This window comes from Mirounga leonina, unplaced genomic scaffold (assembly GCF_011800145.1).
Source record: "Mirounga leonina isolate KUSES-001 unplaced genomic scaffold, KU_Mleo_1.0 Mir_92, whole genome shotgun sequence".
Taxonomy (NCBI): domain Eukaryota; kingdom Metazoa; phylum Chordata; class Mammalia; order Carnivora; family Phocidae; genus Mirounga; species Mirounga leonina.
Genome location: NW_023270852.1, coordinates 7,430,695 through 7,454,407, shown reverse-complemented (window position 1 = coordinate 7,454,407; position 23,713 = coordinate 7,430,695). Strand labels below are relative to the sequence as shown.

The 23,713-nt window shown below is 38.0% G+C and overlaps 1 protein-coding gene across 4 annotated transcripts in view; it reads right to left on the bottom strand.

Annotated features, from left to right (window-relative positions):
* Positions 1 to 23,713, bottom strand: part of SBF2 (SET binding factor 2) — a 466,008-nt gene that overhangs the window by 35,052 nt on the left and 407,243 nt on the right. For 3 of the 4 annotated variants that reach the window (XM_034995316.1, XM_034995318.1, XM_034995319.1), the window contains 7 exons: positions 20,553 to 20,671; positions 19,176 to 19,351; positions 16,897 to 17,042; positions 14,268 to 14,466; positions 11,405 to 11,601; positions 9,149 to 9,289; positions 8,167 to 8,262 (listed from right to left, as the gene is read on the bottom strand). In XM_034995316.1, the coding sequence (XP_034851207.1) occupies positions 8,167 to 8,262; positions 9,149 to 9,289; positions 11,405 to 11,601; positions 14,268 to 14,466; positions 16,897 to 17,042; positions 19,176 to 19,351; positions 20,553 to 20,671 (1,074 nt within the window). The remainder of the gene's footprint in view (positions 1 to 8,166; positions 8,263 to 9,148; positions 9,290 to 11,404; positions 11,602 to 14,267; positions 14,467 to 16,896; positions 17,043 to 19,175; positions 19,352 to 20,552; positions 20,672 to 23,713) is intronic. The other variant, XM_034995317.1, reaches the window with a different exon arrangement.

Here is a 23,713-nt window from a genome sequence, read left to right as displayed (position 1 = left end):
GCAAGTGAAAGTAAATATTCAATATCTAAACACAAAGGCAAATATTAAGCCTCAAACTTTGACTAACACTGTAGTACCTTCAAAACAACAGAGCCCCTTAGAAAGGTCCATATGGTGTTCATGCTGGTGATGGGGTCATTGGGGTATAGGACACTGCCACTGCTTCCCTAAAGTGAGGTTTCTTCTCTAGATTTAGAAAGGCTCTTTGAGAAGCTTCATTTAATATTTGCCAAATGTTAAATTAATCCATGTTTCTAGGTGACCGGGAGTCACCATAATGTTTGTCTCATCTGCTTTGCTCTTTATAAGCATTTATAGGGTTAGGAGACTGGTTCCCAAGAAACTTTTGTAGGTGATTTCTGCTTAACATGGATGAATCTTTCTACGTAACCTATGAGTTCATCTTAGATATTATGGGAAGTGTTTATAAATGGAATCAGAGCAAATTCAGAATGTGGATGAAAATAAAGGACATAATTTGACAAACAAATGTGAAAAAAGTCACTTGTAACAAATATGCTTTCATATGAAGATGGTTAAAAAGAGTGACACATCAGGACAGATAATACAGTACCTTGATTATGGACTCTTCCCTTAGTTGAAGATTTGGGATTTGACTGAGTAAAACATTTATCTCTGTACCCAAGCACTGGTAAGTGAGATTAAAGACAGAAGGAGGAATGAAATGTAGATAGCAGCAAACATCAGAGCAAATTGAGTAAGAGAAGAATAGGTTATTTAATTTTTGAAATTAAGTTAACATAGGGGGAAAATGTAAATATAATAAAAGTAGAAAATATGATTAACAAAAAGCTGCACAGTCACACAAAAAAGATGAACTGAGCGCCTGTTAAATGAAATGTCAGCACCTGATTATAAATATTATAAGCACAATGAAATGGACAGCACAGCAGAGTGCCACGAACAAATTATACCAAATGGAATAAGCTTTTGAAGATTGTCATTTGGTGAGAAACAAATTTATATAATAAAATTAAGGAATTGGGGGTGGGGTGTAAACGTTAGGAATGCATTGGCCCTAGTATTTAAGGAGGTTGATGGATTGGCAAATGCTACGTGTTGTACAACACGTTTGTTCTTTGAGCAAGGTCATCACATCAGGAATGAAGCTCTCGTAACCATTTGGAATAACTAAGGGCATGTTTTTGCAGTACAGCATCAAGCATTGCCACACTATCTTTTTTTCCTTTTCATTTTGAAATTATGTTTATTTTTAATAGATGGTATGAGCAGCAAAAATTCATGATCCTGTGACAATCCCCAATGCCACTAAAAAATACAGCTTGTGATGACTGAAGTAATGACTTCTCCTAAAATCCCTACTTGCACCAAAACGATAGGCAGTATTAGAGATAATACTTTTGTAATTTGAGTAATATTGTTTTTTCCCCCGACAGAAAAACAGTGCTCCGTGACTGTGGCAAACTTCAGCTGGGAGTGACAACAGCAGTGAGCGGTAGGTCACAGTTCTATTATTGCCTGAGCAAAGGAACTGCTCAAGTCAATTAGGGAAAATGATTTTGCATTTATTCAGGATTGAAAATGTTAACAGCAGTATTATTAAGCTATATATTGCAAAACTGTATAGGACATAGTTTGATAAAAGAAAAATCATTAGCGGTGTTTTTTCATTTCTGCCTCACTCTTTTAGAAAAAATGAAGGGCATTAATGGCTTTAGTGGCCAAAGGAATTCAGAAAGCTAAGGGTTGTGGAGGCACTGGCTGATTGCACACAAGGAATTCTACTGCAAGACAGAACAAAGACCATGGGACAACATGGTAAAGGCACAAGGCCTCCTGTGTGCTGGCCAGCTCCTCTCCTTTCTGCTAAGGTTTTGAGATTTCCTAAAGGAATATGGGCCCCTAAATGCTTATAGTGAAGTTTGACTGTTGGTTCCTGATTCTGAGATGCTATTCCCTGAACATCTACCACTTTTGTATGTTAGTCTCTTTGCCCGGAACTAATTCTCACATTTCTTTACCTGACAAACTCCTTATCCCTCAAGATCCAGGAACAATGTGAACTCCTCTGAAAAGCATTTCACTGTCCCCAGGGTTGTAGACAGCTCTATTTGAACTGTGATCACATTGCACTGTGATTATTTTGCACATTTTATTCTACTAGATTTTGTGCTCCAAAGGGTAAGAACCTTAATATTTATTGTTGTATTCATGCTGGGAGCCTAACATGTAGGTACTAAAAACAGTTGTTGATTATTTTCTTTTGAAAATTGATACATTTGGAGTTGTCATGGTCCTTCTACTGTATCTTCAACTCTGATTATTTGCCCCGAGAGAATGAAAAGTATTAACTAATAAAAAAATTAAGCACTTCCCCAAATAGAGGCTCATTAATGAAAAACTGCCAAGTGTTCATCACATAGCTGAACGTCAACAATGAGCACATGGCCTGTACTGATATGGGGCCAGCAGAGGGCTTTGAGGACTGTAATACCATCTGGCAGTCATGTTAACCAAAGGCATTACACCCCCCTTAGTGGTTTCTGTAATCACTTTAGTAGGTCAAGCTGGTATTTTTAAAAAAGTGAAATAGATTAGAATTTGAAAATACTATGTACACTGCATGTGGTACAGATAAATATTATTTCATGAAACTTCTGTTTTAGTATATATACATTTTGCATTGTGACTTAGTGTTACCTGATATAATACTTCTATAATGTAATATAATATAAAATATATATTTTTTTTTCTTGTTTTTTTTTAATTCTTATGTTAATCCCCATACATTACATCATTAGTTTTAGTAAAATATATTTTTAACTATGAATCACGATAAAAAAAGTTTGTAAGTTGTTGGCCTAGACCTAGAGCAGATGTCTTCTATCTTCTTGCCTTAGGCCTGTGAGAAGCAACCTGGTTTAAGGTAATTTAAATGCAAATGTAGACTTTTCTCCTAGTTCAGTGGAGTATTAGGCAACTATAACTAATAACCACCACAACAATCATGGAACTAACATTGACTGAGTTCCTGTTATGAACCAGTTAATAAGTTAAGTGCTTTACATTTATTATTTCATTTATTCCTCATAACTACTTTAAAGTTAGATACTATTTATTATCTGTGCTTTATAGATGAGGACACCGAGCATTAAGAGGTTTCCTAAATTGCTTAATGATCACACATTAAGTGGTAGCACTGTGGTCTGAATCAAACTCTTAGTGTCTTGTCATGTAAGCAACCATGTGGCCCTGGAACCGTCCAGCAGGGTTTGGCTAAGCGGATTGCTTCAGGGAAGAAGTGGTGCAGCCCATCCCACCAATGGGGATGCACTGCTGTTTAAAACATGAGTGTTTCCTAAGTACGGGTATTGTTCCCTCCATTCTGTTCAGGCCAAAGGAGAAGAGGAAAGAGACGCTTGGGTTGGATGTGGGGATGGGACTGAATTTATCAAGGTGGCCTTATGCCTAGCACAGTGCATGAGGTACACGCTATATTCAGTTACTGCCGCACTAAAATGGACTGAACCAATCCCACTACCAGTTATCCTAGTTGCTAAGTGATCTTGGCCAAGTCACTTCATTTCTCAGAGCCTCTTAAAATATGTATCCTAGAGAGATTATTATAAGGATAAACTATCACATGTAGAGAAACTTAAAGGGCCATGGAAATATAAAGGATGAAAAATTAAAAGGCTGCCTCCATGTGGCTAATTCTCAAATACACTGAACTATTATATTTTTGTATTTAAGAGGCAGAACCGATTTTCTTTTTTAAAATTAATTAATCAATTTAAAGTGGGCTCCACACCAGGCAGGGCTTGAACTGACAACCCTGAGACCGAGACCTGAGCTGAAATCAAGAGTTGGACACTTAACTGACTGAGCCACCCAGATGTCCCTTTCATGACATTTTTCTAGTCAACAAAATAATTTATCCAACTTATAAAGTATATGTGCTTTCTGTATAGGGCTCAAAAGTGATTTTAATTTTAAATGAAAAGCAATGTGCTTTATTCACATCTTCACTTTTTCTTAACTAGTTCTTGTGTAAAAGAGGTTGCTTCCCCTGCCTTAGGAACTCATCAACAGGCACACAGAATGCAAAGTGATTGCTCTGACTGAAAAAAGGGTGATGGAGAAGGTGGGGGTTAATCTAAACTCTGGCTCATCGTGAGTGAGAAAGGCACATAGTGAAAATAACCTAAGAAGAAAACCAGGACCCAAGATTATGACAATGAAAGGAATGAAAAGACCGCAAAAATACAGAGAAGAGGAAAAAAGGAGAAGGTTAAGAGGAAGATTTAGAGATAGGAGGCTCTTCCCACACAGGATAGATGAGGAACTTCTGGAGAAGTGTGCCTAGCTATCTGGAAAAATGAAGAGACTCTCATTGAGGGGAGGTACAAGGAAATGAACTATTTACAGGGTGTGCACGTGTCTATACCTCGTCTTGCCCTGGCCCGTCTGAGTGTGTGTCTGCCTGTCATGGTCATGTTAATAAGGAATCTTCTAAGACTTCCCAAACTTGCTTGCCCCAGTCCATTCTTGCTACTCTATGTGAAGAGGAATGATACTGTTGGAAGAGACAAAGGAAGCAGCTCTAGGGATCAGAGAAGAAGTTGAAGGAGCCAGGAAACAGCAGTATCTCATCTTCCAGTTAACCACTGGGACGCTGGAAGATTTGGGAGGCTTTGGGAGAAAAGAATTAAGAGATGGAATAAAAAGATAAGATTTATGTTTCTGGATCCTAGTTTAAGATACCAGGATGATGGGCAAAAAACTGTCATAAGGAAACACACCAAGTTCACAGTAATTTTCAGAAGAAAATATTTGGGAAGGGTGTAGGAAATAATAATTATGGCCTCATTATGCATAGAATGGGTCAGAAACAAATTAAATAGGAGATTTTGACCCTAAGAGGTAAACATAGCCTTTTAGATACCTTTGAGAATAGCAAAGAATGAAGTCATGACTAGAATGTAACCACAAATGGGGATCCCTTTGCATAAAAAAGGCTGAGTCTGAGGCCAATATTAAAAAAGAGAAGAAAATGTAGGTGAAACATTTTGGTGAATATCCATGAGCCTTAGGTACTAAGATAGAAGAGATAATTTTGTACCTGAAATTTATCTTACAAGTCATCTGGCCAAATGGAGGAATAAATAATGTGTTCTTGATGAAGTTTACAAAGGCAAAACTCAAGAGCAGAGCGTGGAAAAACTGTTGACATGCCTTGCTGACAATATAAACTTTCAGGTGGTAAACAAAACAATAAGGGGAACTGCAACTTTGAGCCAAATTCTGATCGGAGCTCTTGACAACGGGAATAGTGGGCAGGAAACTTAGGAGACAGTCACTGCAGTATTTTTTTGGTTCAAATTCACCAAGAAATGATAAGAATGAGGTATGTATCTTAAACTTTAAAACAATGGTATTTTAAAAATTCAGAGGAAAGCTTTTTATGACTGTTATGGGTTAAACTATATGCCTCTGCTCCAACTCATATGTTGAAGTCCTAACCCCCAGTACCTCAGAATGTTATCTTATTTGGAAATAGGGTTATTGCAGATGTAATTAGTTAAGATGAGGTCATACTGGAGGGGGATGGACCCCTAATTTTATATGACTGGTGTCCTTATAAAAAGGGAAAATTTGGAGACGGACACCTAGGGAGAACATCATATAATGATGAAGGCAGGTATCTGGGTGATACTTCTACAAGCTGAAGGAATGCCAAAGATGGCTAGCAAGCCACCAGAAGCTAGGGGAGAGGCATGAAACAGATTCTGCCTCATGGCCCTCAGAAGGAACCAATCCTGATAACATCTTGATTTTGAACTTCTAGTCTCCAGAGAATTATGAGACAATCATTGTTTAAGACGACCAGTTTGTGGCACTTTGTTATAGTAGCCCTAGCAAACTAAGACAATGACCTTCAGGCCTGAAATCTTAATTCAGAAGATGAGTGAAGAAGGTTGAAAGCTATTAGGAAATCCTGCAATTGCAGAACATTCTGATGGGTAGAAAAAAAGTATCTAAAGAACCAATATGACTGCCAGGAGATGTGCGTAGTAATCTTGGTCTTCAAAGGGGAAAAAGTGAATTTTGTGAAATAGAGCCTTCCTTTATGTTGATTCTGAACCAAATTCTAGGATGGATTACTAATGGATAATTTATGATTACTTAGGAAAAGGCACTAATTCCTATAATGAGTCATGGTAAACTAACGATATAATCTTTTGTGATATAGTTAACAGTTGGAAAGAGTGGAAAATATCAAATTAAAAAGATTGGCAGAGGGTGCCTGGGTGGCTCAGTTGGTTAAGCGACTGCCTTCGGCTCAGGTCATGATCCTGGAGTCCCAGGATCGAGTCCCGCATCGGGCTCCCTGCTCGGCAGGGAGTCTGCTTCTCCCTCTGACCCTCCTCCCTCTCATGCTCTCTGTCTCTCATTCTCTCTCTCTCAAAAAAAAAAAAAAAAAAAAAAAAAATCTAAAAAGATTGGCAGAGATTTAGAAATATGGGCCAGGTGGGTTTTAGTAGGACTTTTAACTAGTATATATTAACAGACAATCTCTTTCTTCAGGGAGGCTTCTAAATTTTTTTTTTTTTAAAAGATTTTATTTGACAGAGAGAGACACAGAGAGAAAGGGAACACAAGCAGGGGGAGTGGGGGAGGGAGAAGCAGGCCTCCCGCTGAGCAGGGAGCATGATGCGGGGCTCGATCCCAGGACACTGGGATCATGACCTGAGCCGAAGGCAGACGCTTAGTGACTGAGCCACCCAGGTGCCCCAGGCTTCTAAATTATTTTGATGAAGACTTCTGCCCTTAGGTCTGGCTTGTTCAATATTTTTTAAACAACAAGTTACATTACAGCAGAGGTCATACTGATGCATGACAAGAGGCTAATACATAGGTAGACAGAATCAGGATCCAAAGTCTAAAACAAGAGTCCATATAAAAAAAGATGGAATTTTGTAGGTACAGTACATAGTATATTTAGGTTCAAAAATCAACCCTCAAGGCTAGTACTATATATTGTTAAGAACAATAGCACATGGGAAGAGATTTCAAGTGATATTAATGTCAGTATGGGTCAACCTAGTGATGGGGCCATCCTCATATCTAATGTAATCTGAGGCTGCATGAGTTCAAATCTATGGAGAGTTCACTGAGTGACAAAGATGGTAAATAGAAGGCAACCATTCAAATTGGGGAATTTGGAGTTAATTAAAGTTCTCAGAGCGAAAAGATGATACCAGCTTTTAAATCCTAAGGGCTGTAGTATGGAGATTAAGATTTAGAATTTTCTAACTCTAGAGGGCAGAGCTAGGGCCAATATGTAAAAGTCACATAGTGGCAGATTTTTAGATCAATATGAGAAAGAATTTCCTAACAAATATAGAGTTGCTTACAAATGCAAGGGACTACTTTTAGGAAGAAATGAGTTTCCCATTACTGATGATGTTCAAGTAACTTGGATCATTCACTTGGTATGTTTTCAAGAGGATTCAGCATTGCATGTGAGTGAGAGGAAAAGCCCAAGATTCTATGAATCCAGTGTGAAGTAGGAGATTTTACAATCAAGATAGTTGCTTTGGAATTTCCTCTGAAAAGTAAAAGAATCTCACATAATCTCCAGAGACCAAAGTGGACCACCTCTGGAGCTAAAAGAGCAAATACAAGCCTTTCTCTACTTCCTTATGCCAGCAGTGAAAGCCCAGAGGAAAAAAAGAGTAACCTGAGTATCATTCTCTTTTGTTCCCTAACCTAGTATTTCAGAGAATAGGAGTAAAAATTACAGGCACTGGGGAGGCACAATTCTTTGGGTCTCAGATTATTCTTCTCTAGCTGCTTATGTTCTGTGATCAGCTTTGCTACCCTGCAAACCTGAAGCATTGTAGGCTATTCGCAGGGCTGACCATTTAGACATGTTCCCCTTACCTCCCACGGCTTCCAAACTCATCAATATCTAAGATTTCAGCAATTATTATGCCTCTTGTTCCAGAAGGCTAAACTCATCTGTCATGACACCAGTAACAAATTAGATAATTTATTTAGAAAGGGTAATTAAGAACAATTTGAACCATAATTAGTTGATTTAAAACATCACTATCTAGAGTAAAGTTTTCTGATTTTAAGGTCATATCAGTGCTCAGTTATAAAATCAATCTTACTAACCTCCTCGAGCAAAGCTATTGGATGGGTTTACATCCAAATGTCCTGGCACTACCTGCTTAAGCACAGTGGACATTCTTGAAGTCCTCCTTTCAGTCCCTGAAAGTCAGCCAAAAAGAAGAACAAAAACCACGTCGTTCAGGTTAACATTACTCAAATGACAAAAAGTTATCTTCATGTGTAGCATGTCTAATTGCTGCCAAACATTGTACTTTTTAAGTACCCACAGCTTTAATAGAGATAACAAGGCACTGTTACTATTTCCTCAGAGATACACACATTTGCAAGATTATAGAGAGTTAGGTTTGGCAAGTGCAATCAGAGAATTTAATGATAAATGAAGCAAGGCATGCATGGTGTTACTTTACAAGAAAAGCCACTTTCTGCTTATGTTGAGCTAATTCAAATAGCTGATTAAGCCAAGGAGACCAACTTTTCAAGTCACATGCTCCTGTGTCTAACACATTAGGGTTACCTCTACATGAACCCTTTGGGGTTCCATCACATGATAACTGAAACAGAATATTAGTACAAGTCTTAATGGCTTCATCCAAATCTAGTGAAAACAAACTGTACTACAAATCATAAAAGGCTGCAGAAATTTCAGGAATTTCAAACTTACACACAATGATTTACTACATATGCATTTAAATAATCAGTGGTTCACCTTATACATTCAACTTTGTAATAATATGTTAAAGTCTATGTAAAAACAATTCTAGGAAAAAAGATGACTTGATGTTCCCCACTCCTATTATTCTTTTAAAAAGGAAATAATTGAATCCCCACATTTGGTTACTGTTACTAGACATTAGCAGTGGTATGCTGATTTTTAAGTAAAAGGAGCTAAAGTTATAGCCCCACAGGGTAAAGCTTTAAGGGGTCACACAGAAGGAACAGTATAAATAACTAAAGAGACTAACGCTGGGTTAGAATGAATCTGACCTTTCATAGTTGTCAAGAAGGAAGTATTATCAGATCTTACCTGGAGACAGGGCAAGTGCTGGCCTGACCGTAAGGGCGTTATTGCCACTGAGTTTCTGATGGACAGAAACTGCATTCAGTAAGGCTTGCAGGTATTTTTCTTGTTCTATGCTACTGGAAGATTCTAAAGAGGAGGTAGGAGCTATAAAAGAAAAAGTGAATAAAACAAACTGTCTCTATGTTAATAAAAGAGCTATCTACCTAAGTATCTTATTCTTTCTGTATATAATCTTCAAGTTACCACACCCAAATATAGAAACCAGAGCCACTTTGAGCTGTAAACTATTAGATGGCTATCCTCCTTTAATACTGGTTTCACCACACCTACTTCTTGGTTGCCTCATCATCCTCCCAGAAAGAGCCCAGGTCTGGAAAACCAGCACAGGGCTGTCCTTCCAAGCATAGGAGTAGCTTCTCATTATACAAGCAACTCAAAATGAAGAGTCACAAAAGGCAACATCTCCTTGATGATTTCCCCCAATTATCCTGTCCATGCTACCGTCTGGAAGTAGAGGATGGAGTGGGTTCCCTTGGCATCCCAGAGTGGGCAGAGGTGAGAATTCCCCATACTAGTAGCTTTCTTCTAATTCTGCCACACAGGTCTAACAGGGCACATGAACTTGTAGGGGTTTGTTGCAGGAAGAGGGGAGGAAGATGGGGAGAAGGTAGCAACAGCTACTGCCAGATTCCCTGGTCCTTCTAAGAGAGGGGCAGATGGTATGCACAGAGGGAAACAAATGTGAATGCAATTCTAGGTTGGAGGTAGTCTGAGTCTGGTTTGTGTGGAGCAAAGAATCACTGAAACTGGCCCAGGCACCTTAAAGAGGCATCATTCTGGACTCATTACAAGGACAACAGGTATTAACAAATTTTCTTACATCTTGAATAAAAAAATAATTAGCAAAATTATATTTTACAAACTTTAAGAGGCCATTATTGTATTTTATAAACTCTAAGATGTCATTAATTATAAGATGTACCATTATCTTATGTACTAAGAATTAAAAATTCTTCCATTTAAACTATGACAATTCTTTCTGATCACATAAATGTTAAGATGTATCCCAATTTCAAAGATATTAAAATGTAAGCATATGTGCGAGCTCAAAAATATGAAATATTTTTGTATTAAAAATATCAGAAACCAGTGGAATAAAATAATTTCAATTTTTCCAATGAAAAGCTCAGTGATATATTTATCAGGGCTCTGAAATGATTCCCTCACTTTACGTAACTTATATGCTGTGTTCTATTGTATCTACTGTGTGGCTTGGGAGGATTTCCCAGTGTCCAAATAGTTCAAAGCCAATTGTGTTTAATTATACCAATGTTGAGACTCCAAGACAGGTGGGATAATGCTGCTGCTGATGATGATATGTTGTGTGTGTGCGGCCCTCAGTCAAGTGAACGGTCAAGGACATACTGGCCAACTTTTAACTTTCAGGAGGAAAATGAATGAGAACAAAAAGGAGATATCAAAAGCACATGGTTTTACCTGCTGACCCACAGAACTTGACTTACCTCATTTCCAAAGAGTTAAGAACACAGCCAAACCTAAACTGGATCTGATATCTTGGTGGTCTATTGTTTAATTTTATTGAGCATCTACTATAAACTAGAAGTTATGGGAAAGGTCAGCAAAATATAGCTCCTGACTAACGTCAAGACCCCAAACATAGTGCTTAAAAATATCCTCAGAAAAAAGGACAGCAGTACTATCTGCTTTCTTAAGTTGACTTCCCTCTAGCTTCCTAAAATATCCTTTGCTTGAGAGCTTCTTTAAAAAAGGCAGCATTTTGGTCATTAGTTTGCTGACTTGTTTGTGTGTGTGCATGTGACTTGCAGGAATGAGATAAAATATCTCATATTACATGGGACAGAGAATCCCTACTTGCCTCTGAAGCTGTTAAATACATTTGGATGCTTCCCAGAAGGAAAGAGAAAGATTAGCATAATCTAGTTTCCATCTGTGGATACTTTGGTTTGCTGAAATGAAAATAGCCTAGAACCGAAGACTTTATTATACCATTTCTATTAAAATCCAAATATAGACAGACATATTAAGCAAGATGTCAAATTCAAGGTGTAACCCCCACATTGTCAAGTAGTACATGTTTTATATTGCACAGTGGAAAGCCTGTGTGTGAGAGAAGGCTCAATATAAGGGCACAATTGGCATTCCCAGATATTACTTCCTTTATTTTTAGGAATTCTCTGAAGTGAAATGATCATAACTGTGCTGCAGAGAGATGCTTACCTGCCTGAGGGGAGTTCTGAGATTTGAAAAGACCAACTACTCCCTTCCCATGGAATCCTCCAGATCGGAGAAGCAGGGTACTGCTTCTTGAGTTCTTCCAACATACAACAGGCAGGCGATTGTGTCGATAGCAGCGGGCTACTCGTGGTAAACCACTGTCTTGTACAGCTTGAGGTACAACTAAAAGGCCAGGATAGCTTCAGGGACATGGAAAGGAGAGAGAATGATTGGGATTGCAGGGGGTGGGGGGGGGAGAACAGGAAAGAAATGGGGGGAGAGGGAGGGAGAGAGAGAGAATATGAGAACATGAATATCATCATATCCCATAATTTTCTAAGGCTCAGAAACATACTGGAAGGTTAAGATACTTTTTTTAAACATGGAACTTAGTTTCAACTCAGTTCTCCAGGGGTTGAGAAGAAACAGCCGAGATGTGAAAACAGCTAAATAAATCCATTAATCTGTAGTCTTTTTTGAAATAAGCCCCCTTTAGTGATACTGCAGACTTCTGCGGAATAACCTAAACTTAGAAAATAAAAATGCGATATAGAATTACTAAAAAGGCCTCTGTTAAACTGATGATTCCCTTTGCATTACACACTACTTTTTGTCAACTTGAAATAAAGATTGTAAGATTACTGGATTAAAACAACTTTATGAGGATGACAAGCCAAATTATCAACTCAATAGTCTGCTGAAATGACAAGTGAGCATAGAGTACACTAGTATTAGCCTGCATGAGATGGTGAAAGAACTAAAAATCAAAACCAAATGATTTTTGGTATGAGAACAGTATGTTCAAATGTCAAAATAAGTTTAAATATTAACATTACATGTTGATAATTTTTTAAAAAAAGATTAGCTCATGAAGTTACAGGATATGACGCTGGGAAAATACAAAACAGACAGGAGTACTTTGTTTTTATAGATTAGGAAACACAGGAAGATAGGCAGGTTTCAGAGTCATTTCCTTTAGTTTATTTAGAAATACTATTCCAAAGAGATTTCATATTAGAAACCTCCCAACCTCTAATCCCATATATTTGCGTGCGAGTATGTTTGCTCTTCTTCCTCTTTTTTTTTTTTTTAAATATAGGCTCCACACCCGGCTTGGAGACCAATGTGGAGCTTGAACTCACAACCCTGAGATCAAGACCTGAGCTGAGATCAAGAGTTGGATGCTCTACCAACTGAGCCACCCAGGCACCCCAAGATAACTGTACTCTTAATCCCTATCACCTATTTCATCCATCCCTCCATCTACCTCCCTCTGGTAACAATCTGTCTGTTCTTTATAGTTAAGAGTCTGTTTTTTGGTTTGTCTCTCTCTTTTTTTCTTTGTTCATTTGTTTTGTTTCTTAAATTCCACATATGAGTGAAATCATATGGTATTGGTCTTTCTCTGACTGACTTATTTTGCTTAGCATTATACTCTCTAGATCCATCCATGTTATATTCTAGATCTATCTATGCTGTTGCAAGTGGCAAGATTTTATTCCTTTTTATGGCTGAGTAATATTCCATTACACACACACACACCACATCTCCTTTATCCATTCATCAATTGGGCTGCTTTCATAATTTTGTTATTATAAATAATGCTGCTATAAACATAGGGATGCATATATTCTTTTGAATTAGTATTTTTGTATTCTTTGGGTAAATACCCAGTAGTATGATTAGATCATAGGGTAGCTCTACTTTTAATGTTTTGAGGAACCTCCATTCTGTTTTCCAGAGTGGCTGCACCAGTTTGCATTCCCACCAACAGTGCACAAGGGTTCCTTTTTCTCCACATCCTCGCCAATATCGGTTTCTTGTGTTTTTGACTTTAGTCATGCTGACAGGTATGAGGTGATATCTCCCTGTGGTTTTGATTTGCATTTCCCTGATGATGAATGATGTTGAGCACCTTTTCATGTGTAGGGTGGGCAGGTATTTGTAAATTTAAACTGTCATTTAAAATAAGATATCTATAGCTCTTCAGGATCAGAGGGGTTGAAACTAACAGTAACATTAAGACAACTTTCTAAAATATGTACAAGGCTTACAAAATACAAAGTAGTTTCATAGCATTATTCTATTCAGTCAAACTGGGAATTTATGAATGCAAAGGCAACAACTTACCTGGAGATGAAAGTGCTTAAACTTGTGGATGGCGGAAATGTAGTTTTAATAAATATAAATATAGAGCATGGAATAGAACTTAACTGATAGAGGAAACAGTGAGAGATGACAAGAATAGAAGAAAACATGTTCATTTCCATTCTCTAATATCCCTTGAAAATATTCTAATTAGACAGCATAAGAAAACCCTGTCTACACTTGGGTCAACAAATACAGTGTGGGCCCAAACAGGCTCCGCCCATTCATTTATTTACCATCTACGGCTGCTTTTGTGGCAGAGCAGCTGCAATGAGACCGTATGGTCTGCAAAAGTGAAAATGCGTACTATTGGGTCCTTTAAAGAGAAAGTTTGTAGACCCCTGGCCTACAGCAGACCATTTCTCCTATCTACCTGGGAAAATCCTGTGTTTATTTCAAGTTATCTTCAGTCATGGTAGGAAAGATGCAAATGGGAAGAGAAAGACAAGTAAAAAAAATCCTAAAGAAGACAAAAACTTACCTTTCACCTTTTGCTCTAATCTAGGCACTATTCATTGATATAATTATACTTCTGAGAATGCCAAGGAGATGCTTGCTCATGCTGCTAAAAAACGTCCCTTAAACACACATATCCCTGGAGATCTTGCTCTTAATTTTCTGATATTTTTCTCCCTTTGGGTTATGATGACCAATAGCCCATTCAAGACAAAATAGAAGAAAGGAAAGGTGTCTTTCTGGAGCCCACTAACGGACTTACCTCCGGCACAGTGAATACATCCTGTTGGAGGCAGTGATTCGAAAATACTCTGGTTTTGAGCGAGAAGAGCTGCCACTTATGGTTCCCAGACCTAAACGCTGATAGTCTCTGAAACAAGCTTTTTCCACTAACTGTTCCATTGTAGACTTCTCTGAGGCCTTCAGAGTGGTACTTGTGGGGAGTTCACTATCATCTGAAACTGTGAAGGCAGAAACAGATTTTGAAAAAACGATATGGCTCAAAGTAGAGGATTAGAAGCTTCCTTTTGAAGAGGATTCTTAAACCAAGAGTGGTTTATATTAGGGCTACAGGCACGATGTATATATTAAATCCTGTTAATTCCTTGAAGAATCATTATGTTCAAACATAAATTAAAACCATAATGGATAGTCAGGAAATAAAACATCAGGGGCTCAAAATGCCAGGGAAGGGGTGTGCCTGGCTGGCTCAGCTGGAAAAGGATGCGACTCTTGATCTTGGGGTTGTGAGTTTGAGTCCCACATTGGGTGTAGAGATTACTTAAATAAATAAATAAATAAACTTTGAAAATGCCAGGGAAACTAACTAAAATTTTCTAAAAATAATAGAATTTTGGATTCATTAGCCATATTTTTCTGTTTCAATCAGGCTTGCTTATTAATGCCAAAGTATAGTGATTTCTATTTAGGACTATAAAATAAACATTCAAATTTCGTCAGAGGCTAACTCATCAGTAAAATTTATCTTTAATACGATCACTATACAAACTTCATCATCCAGGTTTCAGTTAACTTTTCAGAACATAAACTTTTTTTAGAAATTTCTAGGTTAGGCAGAAGTTCACTCGTGGGAAAAGACTTTTCTTAGAGAGGTATCAAGAGGTTATACTTTTTTTGTGGAAAATATTTTTGTCAGAGGATGTGGTATACATGGGAAACTCCCTCATAATTTTGCAATCACAGGTTACAGAATCACTTAAGATTTTAGATGTGGAAGGATTTATCCAATAATCAAGCATTTAGGGAGGATTTAAGAAAAACCCCTAACATTCCTAATTGTACTGCATGTTCTAACTAAAAAAAAAAAAAAAAAAAAAAATCCATGTTAAAAACTGTCCTAATTTACTTTATTTATTTCTACAGTGAGAGAAATCAAATTAAGGTTTCAGAATTTTTGGATATGTACTCAAAGTTCTAATGTCAAAGGGAATGATATGGCTCTTTTCCATTTAAAGAAAAAAAATTACATAACATAATAAAATAAAATAAAATTTAAAAAAAGAAAAAGAAAAAAAAAGGGAGCGCCTGGGTGGCTCAGTTGTTAAGCATCTGCTTTCGGCTCAGGTCATGATCCCAGGGTCCTGGGGGCTCCCTGCTCAGTGGGAGGCCTGCTTCTCCCTCTCCCACTCCCCCTGCTTGTGTTCCTTCCCTCGCTTTGTCCTTCTCTGTCAGATAAATAAATAAAAAAATCTTAAAAAGAAAAAAAAAGAAAGAAAAAAACCCGTAACAGCTTATCCCTACAAATACAAGACTTTGTGTTTTAGTTTGTGAACTTCACAATGCAAATATACCATCAAGTACCAGTTTTCTGCTGGCTTTTTATTTTCAGAGGAGCAAAGAGCATTATATAATTTGGTCTTTTGGTAGAATAAATATAATAAAATAACAGTTTTTCTTCTGTGTAATCATAAGAACTTCAAATTAGAAGAGTCAAATACCAATGGGTAATGTCTTTATGGCTTTCCATGTGACTCTAAGGAGGCCAGGGTTTCCACAAATGGTCATTCCAGTAATGCAATGGTGGGTCTTTTCATTGCTCTCAGAGTATGTAGGTATACCTACTGAAATGGAGACCTTTAGCCAGTGATGTCTCTAAATATGAGGTTTCTTTCTTCAAAACGTCCTTATTAGTAGTAGTAGTAGAAGTAGTAGTGGTATAGTCACTAGTGATTGACTAAGATCCTGAAAAGAAAAAGGGTGCAAAGGTATCCTGCCTCCTATTAGATCAGATTCGCCCTAGTGTTAATTCCATAAACATACTCCATAGTGGGTTAAGGAACAGAAAACAGTCGATAAGCCATTTTGTGACTGGTTTCCTGCCTCTATTTTCCCAACCGAGAGGTATCTCAGCTTCTCAGATTCTGTCCTTTTGAATATTTACTAGGCACTTTTTTTCTTACCATCTAAGAACCCTTTCATCTTTGGTCCCTCATTTTGATTCAGAGTACCCACAATGTTCTTACCCCAAACCCAAATCTTTAATTTTGAATACCCAATGTCCTTGTTTCCTTATATTTATTGCATAACAATAAGGTACAGGGGATTACTTTGTACCTAAATTTCCCATGCATTGGGGTTTCTTTCTTTCTCCCTTTGATGAGACCCATGTGACAATGGCCAACCAACTCTGTGGATTTAGTAAAAGAGAAGTATAATTTAGCAAAATCTTATCTGAACAATGGAATATTGGGAAAATAAATATTCTTTTTTTTCCAATTCTGAGATGCTGGTAAGTGCCTCCAATCTTCTCATGAGGTTTAGGTTCTTGTGAGTCTAAGTTTAAGGGCAACTACATCTGAGTGTCTTATTCTTATTCATATAAGAAGAAAGAATAAAACCAATTCATGAAGGAAAAAGGAGTTCTCACATACCTGATATATCATCTTCTTCATTCCATCCGGGACGATTCACTCGCTCTTCCACAATTGTCCCTGTCCTCCTCTTCAATAAATACTGCCGCCCAATTGTCATTTTCCCTGCCCTTTTGGCACCTTTCACAATTGTTTTTGAGAAGGTGCTACAAGTCATAAAACCAAAGAGACCATCAATTTAATATGAGGACAACATTTACATTTTTTGATACCTACACAGCTCAACTTGTTTCCTTTCCACATCCACAGCTACTAGGATTGTCCAGACCCCAGTAAGCCTCCCCTTCTTTAGATCATTTTGTATATGGCAGTAGACTAATTTTCTAGAAAACACTGTTGTCATCAGGACAGTTGTAGACAAAAAGTGCAAGAACCTAGAGTGGCACATAAGCTACTTACTCCAAATTTAAACTCAGTTTGGCTTTTTGGTCAAACATGCCCCTTAAGGCACTCTGGTTATCCACGCCACTGCCTCTACCAGCTCCCACAAGCCACGCTGGTAGAAGTCCTCCTGCATGGGAGCCTGTTTGCTCCCCTCTCTACTAATTCAAACTCTTTCTACTAATTTGTAGGCTTTTCTTTGAGATCATATGACAATTATAGTTAGTACCAGGTTTAAGTGTGTATGTGTGGTGTCCTGCCTTCTGACACCATAAACCTTTACATACTCGACAATTCTAAGGTGTTTTAAATCTTAAAACTGCTATATCTCCCTGGGCGCCTGGGTGGCTCAGTCGTTAAGCGTCTGCCTTCGGCTCAGGTCATGATCCCAGGGTCCTGGGATCGAGCCCCGCATCGGGCTCCCTGCTCCGCGGGAAACCTGTTTCTCCCTCTCCCTCTCCCTCTGCTTGTGATCCTGCTCTCACTGTGTCTCTCTCTGTCAAATAAATAAATAAAATCTTTAAAAAAAAAAACCCTGCTATATCTCCCTTGCAACTGGATAGATTAAGCTTGACACAAAGAGGTTGATTTTATATGTGTGTGTATGTATGTATTTCCTTCCATAGTCCACAGATTCTAAACATAAAACACCATACAAAGCTTTGTATCTTCCATAGAGGGTCGGAATAATAGATGTCACAGGTTCCTCTGTGACTCCACAGTGCTAAGACAAGATGCTTCACTCACTACTGTAAATACCTAGGAAGCTGCTCATGTTTCAGTGTATCATTTCTGGATCTGCATGGTCCTCTTCACTTACCCGGTAACAGTGGTACAGGGGGTCAGCTATGCAATTTAGTAATGACACACTGTCTGGAACCTCAACTCTTCTATAATCTCCAGCCTACCCCACTTTTAGGCAAAGAAAAGAGCTTTTCTCCAAAGTCTGCAGAGTACTCCCTAATATGTAATTTGTACTGGCAGATGACCAAATTCTAAGCAATGAATGAACTGAACTTTTGGCCCCTATATTTTATCACCAATTGAAGATAAATTTTAAGCAATTGTTATTTTGTAATAACTGAAATGTAAAAGTTTCAACATAAATTACTAAAAATTTTCATCAGAAAATAAGGGGTCCCACAAAGAAATATGACAACTAAATGCAATGCCTGATCCTGGAATGGATCCTGTAGTAGGCAGAAAAAAAAAAGTAGCTATAAAGGATCATCAGCAATTTGAATAAGGACTCTGGGTTAGATAGAAGTTTTATACCAATTCAATTTCCTGGTTATATACCATGGTTTGTTCTTAGAAAACACATATTGATATATTTAAGGATAAAGGGGTGTTATGTGTATAACTCAAACAGTTTAGGAAAAAATATATATGAGAGAGAACGATAAAGAAATGGAGCAAAACATAAACAATTGGTGAATCTGGGTAAATGGTATACAGGAATTCTTTGTGTTATGTGGTAACTTTTCTGTATATTTGAAACTGTACCAAAACAAAAAGTTATAAAAAAGAAAAAAATAAAGGCTACCATCTGTAGATCAAAGCAAAACTGTCTGGATATCAAAGAAAACTGAAGGGCCTGCTCAAGGGCAGTTAGAAAGGAATCAATATGGGTAAAAGGGGGAACAGAATTTCACATTCTAAAAATATATCATGAGCAATGGACATATTGGTCAAAACCTCTTGTAGCGTTTAGTTTTGGGAACTTGTTCCATACATCAGTGCTACCGTTCCATAACTTTCTGAGCTAGGTTCAATGGGCTTGACAGAATGGCAGACAAAAAGAGCTGTCACGTACACACTGACACAAAGGATAGGTCATTTCCCCTGCCGGGGAGCTATGAAAAGGCTGAAATGAAGAAACTTGACTGTCTTCTTACCGGAAGGAGGTGTTCTTTTCCTTCTGTTTCGGTAAAATTATTTGTGGGGTAGTTTGTCCAGCAGCAAAAGCAAAGGTGGTGAAAATGGACTGAGGATAACGGAACTTCATTAGCTGTTTCTTAAAGATCTCTACTACTTCTGGACTCACTTCTTCATCAAACGCTACTTTAATCAACTAGAAATAAAAAGAGAGAAAATACATCAGAAGGATTAATTAAGGATTTCCAGATAACTTCCCCCAAGTTACTGAAATAACAGAAAATAATACTAAATGGCAGAAGTCCAGAGGTTGAGGGGACCTTGGATATCACGTAATAGAATTTTTTATTTAAAGAAAAAGGAGTCAGAAAGGTTTACTTGTCATAGATGGTTCACCGGCAAGGAAAATCATCTATCTTGAAGTTGGGTTTCTTTAAGACTATCTTTTCTATGATGGGATAGAGATATTAACTTATAGTGGCTGAAGTAGGAAACATGTCCTTTTTTCTCAACTGTTGGTTATAGATGGGGAATTTGGCCTAAGGAAGCCTCTTCTTAGATATCATAAATCTAGTATATAGAATCCTAACCAATATAGCCAGGCAATATTCCAGTTTAGAGTCCTTTGGCAGGTGGAACAGTGAAGAAATCCCTAGGAGGCCCCTGCCCCCAGGTGATGGGAGAAGGTCTGGAGCCTAGAGATCAGCAGCCTCACATTTCACACAATGAGCACATGAAGGTCCTAGGGTGGCTTCCTGGATAGAAGGAATGAGGCAAGAACCAGTGCCCTCAAAAATCTGAGAAGTCAGAGACAAGGCATAAAAATAGGAAGAGCAAAATATCACAGACTGAGAACTGTAAAAAGGAAAAACTAAGAGAAGATCACTCTTCCAGTGTCTGCTTTGTATCAGTAATTCCACAAGTTCTGATACATTCAAAGCCCCCTAGAAAAACCTCTGCTTAATTAAAGGTTATTTAGTTAGTACCAATAGTACTTTAGCCCTGACTATAATTCTTAGAGTTTTATCTCTTCCACAGGAGGGCCATAGGGCATTTCCTTCTGAAACAGGTACCAAGAGAACTGCTTTCTATCTACAGCCTTTATCAAACACAAAGGTATGACTTGGCAAAGAACAAGAGTCAATAGTGTGTGTCCGAATTTCTAAGATCACTAAATATTGACAGATAATCTGTTGGTACTCAGTTGGCCAAGGGGTTCAGGAAGTGGGGGATTAAATACAGAATGATTCAGGGGTTTACTCAGTTCAAGATTACCCTCTCAGACCCTCTGATCCTCCTCATCCTCTAACTTCTGACCCCATTACCACAGAAAGTGGCCACATCATTTGTACAAAACTTTTAAATAGTAGTAGAGGAATGGCTCCCTTTCTTAATACCTGAAAAGATGCTGATGTAATCTGTAGTCCCTCTTGCTGCAACTGGTTCTGCATCGTAATCTTCTTCTCCTTGGTGATGGAGGCAATAGGAAAACTCCGCACAACTGTCTGCTCACCAACTACAGGAAAGCAGGACACACACTCAGCAACAGCACTTTACTGCTTATTTATAGAGTTTCTGCTTCCCATTTTATCAGCCTCTGCTAAAGAAATGTATTAGGAGAGGACAATGCCCAGGAATGCAGTGAGAGAAAATGCCATGATTCTAGAATCACATTCATTGATTTTATTGCATGACAATTCACTCCTGAGACATGATCCTTTCCTGGAGCGAATGAACCATCACAATCTGCCTACCTTCATTTTTTCTATTTCCCCAACCTGCTGTGTGCCACACCAGATCACCTGGCTTAAGGCAATCTTAAAGATTCTTAATCTTACGGCATCCATGATATTTAATGTAAGTATAAAGCAAAAGAGAAAAGATTTTTTTTTAAGATTTTATTTATTTATTTCAGAGAGAGAGACACAATGAGAGAGGGAACACAAGCAGGGGGAGTGGGAGAGGGAGAAGCAGGCTTCCTGCTGAGCAGGGAGCCCGATTTGGGGCTCAAACCCAGGACCCTGGGATCATGACCTGAGCCGAAGGCAGATGCTTAACGACTGAGCCACCCAGGCACCCCGAGAAAAGATTTTTAAAATGTGTTTCCATACGTGGTAAAAGGTGCTGTACCTTGTATTTGTGCCTTCATAGAAGATACAGGACTAAGCTTAGGCTGAAGAGTTTTAGGAATTTAAATACTAAAGCAAATAAGGGAAAATATAATTATTTATCAACTACTAGAGGTTGCGAAGATGCAAGTCTAGAAAATAAGTAGCACATGCAAAGCCTCTCTTGGAGAGCTCAAAGGTCCCCCTGGGAGAGAAGAGTCACATGCCGAATATAACATGTCATTAGGTCCTTGGTTTGAGGGACAGGGCTTTAAATATTTCAGAAAGGGAGAAGATTTCTGCATGCTAGATGACTTGAGAATGATTCCTGGAGGAAAGGAGAGGGAAGGTGAGCGTTGAAGAGAACATAGGTTTGGATTTGCAGAGGGAAAGAGGAGGGAATTTCAGGCAGTGGTACAAGTGAAAGAACAGGAGCAGCAATGGGCAAGGCCCCTTGGCTAGTAAGCCGGAGGGGTGAGAACTGAACTAGGTTTATGAGTTCATACGTACATCCACTTATCATCATCAGAATTTCTCATTCCTTGGATCTGTCAACTCCTAACCTGGAAAATTCTGATTATCCTCTTATGTTGAGCTCATATCCAGAGGCTAAACAAAATTAGGATGTATATGGAATTTAAGTCCTAGGATGTATTAAGCAACCTATGCTTATATAACACATATAAAATTATCAGATTCCTGTGTGTCATGAAAGGAGATATTTTGAATTAGAAATTTAAAAAGAGAAATAAAATAAAAGAGGCAGTAAGAAGGCTTTCTCTGATAAAAATAAATTCCCTAAAATACAAAATTGACCCAAAAATTGACAGGAAAAAACAAGAGAACAATATAAGCCGTCACACTAAGTATGGTTTTGATTTTTTAAAAAGAAATAAATTGGAACAACTTAAGTGACCAAGTATCTCATATATTTATATCCCCAGAATGTATGTTTGTGGCCACTGAGCTCCCAAGTCACAGTACAAAAGAAATTGTAAATACTGGATATTTAGTTTCTTTCAAAATTACATTTGCTTTCAAATACAAATATAATTTACGTATGGTGATATGACAGGAGAGGGCTGAAAAATTCTGCTCCATTTTCACTCTTTTTCAATGAATACAACTATTACTATAGATTCATTTTGTTTATTGAATTTTATGAGCTTTTTGTTATTATATGGTAAGCACTCTTTTATGAGTAAGACAATAAACCATCTTGATCCTATCCAAGCATCTAAAGTCCACTGTCTAACAAAATGTGCAGCACATATAGCACATCTCATCAAATGTTACTGAATGAATAACTGCAGATGAGGAAGGAACTTTAGTGACCATTTATCCTAATGGTTCTCAATCCTTACTATGCATCATAATCACTTCTGGGGCTTAAAAATGCACAGATGCCTGGGTCCTAGAATCCTATTCCAGGTATTAATTCAACTGTGTGAGGGTTGGGCCCAGATTGGTAGGTTTTTTTTTTTTTTTTTTTTTTAAATTTATTTATTGAGAGAGATAGTGATAGAGAGCATGAGAGGGGGAGAGTCAGAGGGAGAAGCAGACTCCCTGCTGAGCAGGGAGCCCGATGTGGGACTCGATCCCGGGACTCCAGGATCATGACCTGAGCTGAAGGCAGTCGCTTAACCAACTGAGCCACCCAGGCTCCCTGGTAGGTTTTTTTTTTAAAGCTTCCCAGATAATTCAAATATGCAGTCAAGGTTGAGAACCACTGAATTATCACCAAACAAGCCCAATTCCCTAATTTTATAAAAGGGGAAACTGAAACTCAGAGAGAGGTCAGGGGCCTTAAGATATCAAGATTGGTCAAGAGCAATCTAAATCTGAGCTTCTTATTTGGAGAGCAACAGTTCTAGCCCAAATCTTATATGCTTTTCCGATCAACCAGAAGAGTTTAGAAAGAGATTACAGTGATTTAAAAAAGATAATTCAGACTTGATAGGGCATGCTATTCCTTCTAATATGGAAGACTGCATAGAGTAGTAGAAAATAGAAATAGAAGTTGAGGGAGTTTAGTGAATGGAAGTTGCCTGCCAAGAGGGAAAGGGGGTTAGTTGAAATGTGACGAGAGGAAGTGGGGTTAGTGAGTGTTGTACAACCTTGTGATGTTTAGCATATCCTTCCACAAAAGGAATCATGTATCTGGAAGACATGAGCCTTACAGTTAACTACAGGACTCAGAAAGGTGGGACAAATCAGCAGGAGACATTGTTAGCAGCTATATACTATGAACATCCCTAAGTCACAATATACTGCCTCATGAAATTATGACTGTTTCAGTGAATGAACCCTTGATTTACTGTTTAGAAGATACCCTTGGTTCTTTAAATAAGACTCTAAAATCCAAATTATCATTAGCTTTGACAGACAAAGGATTCTAAAAAATAGTTCGTGACAAAAGGCTTACTTTGAGTCAGAAATGATCTGTAAAT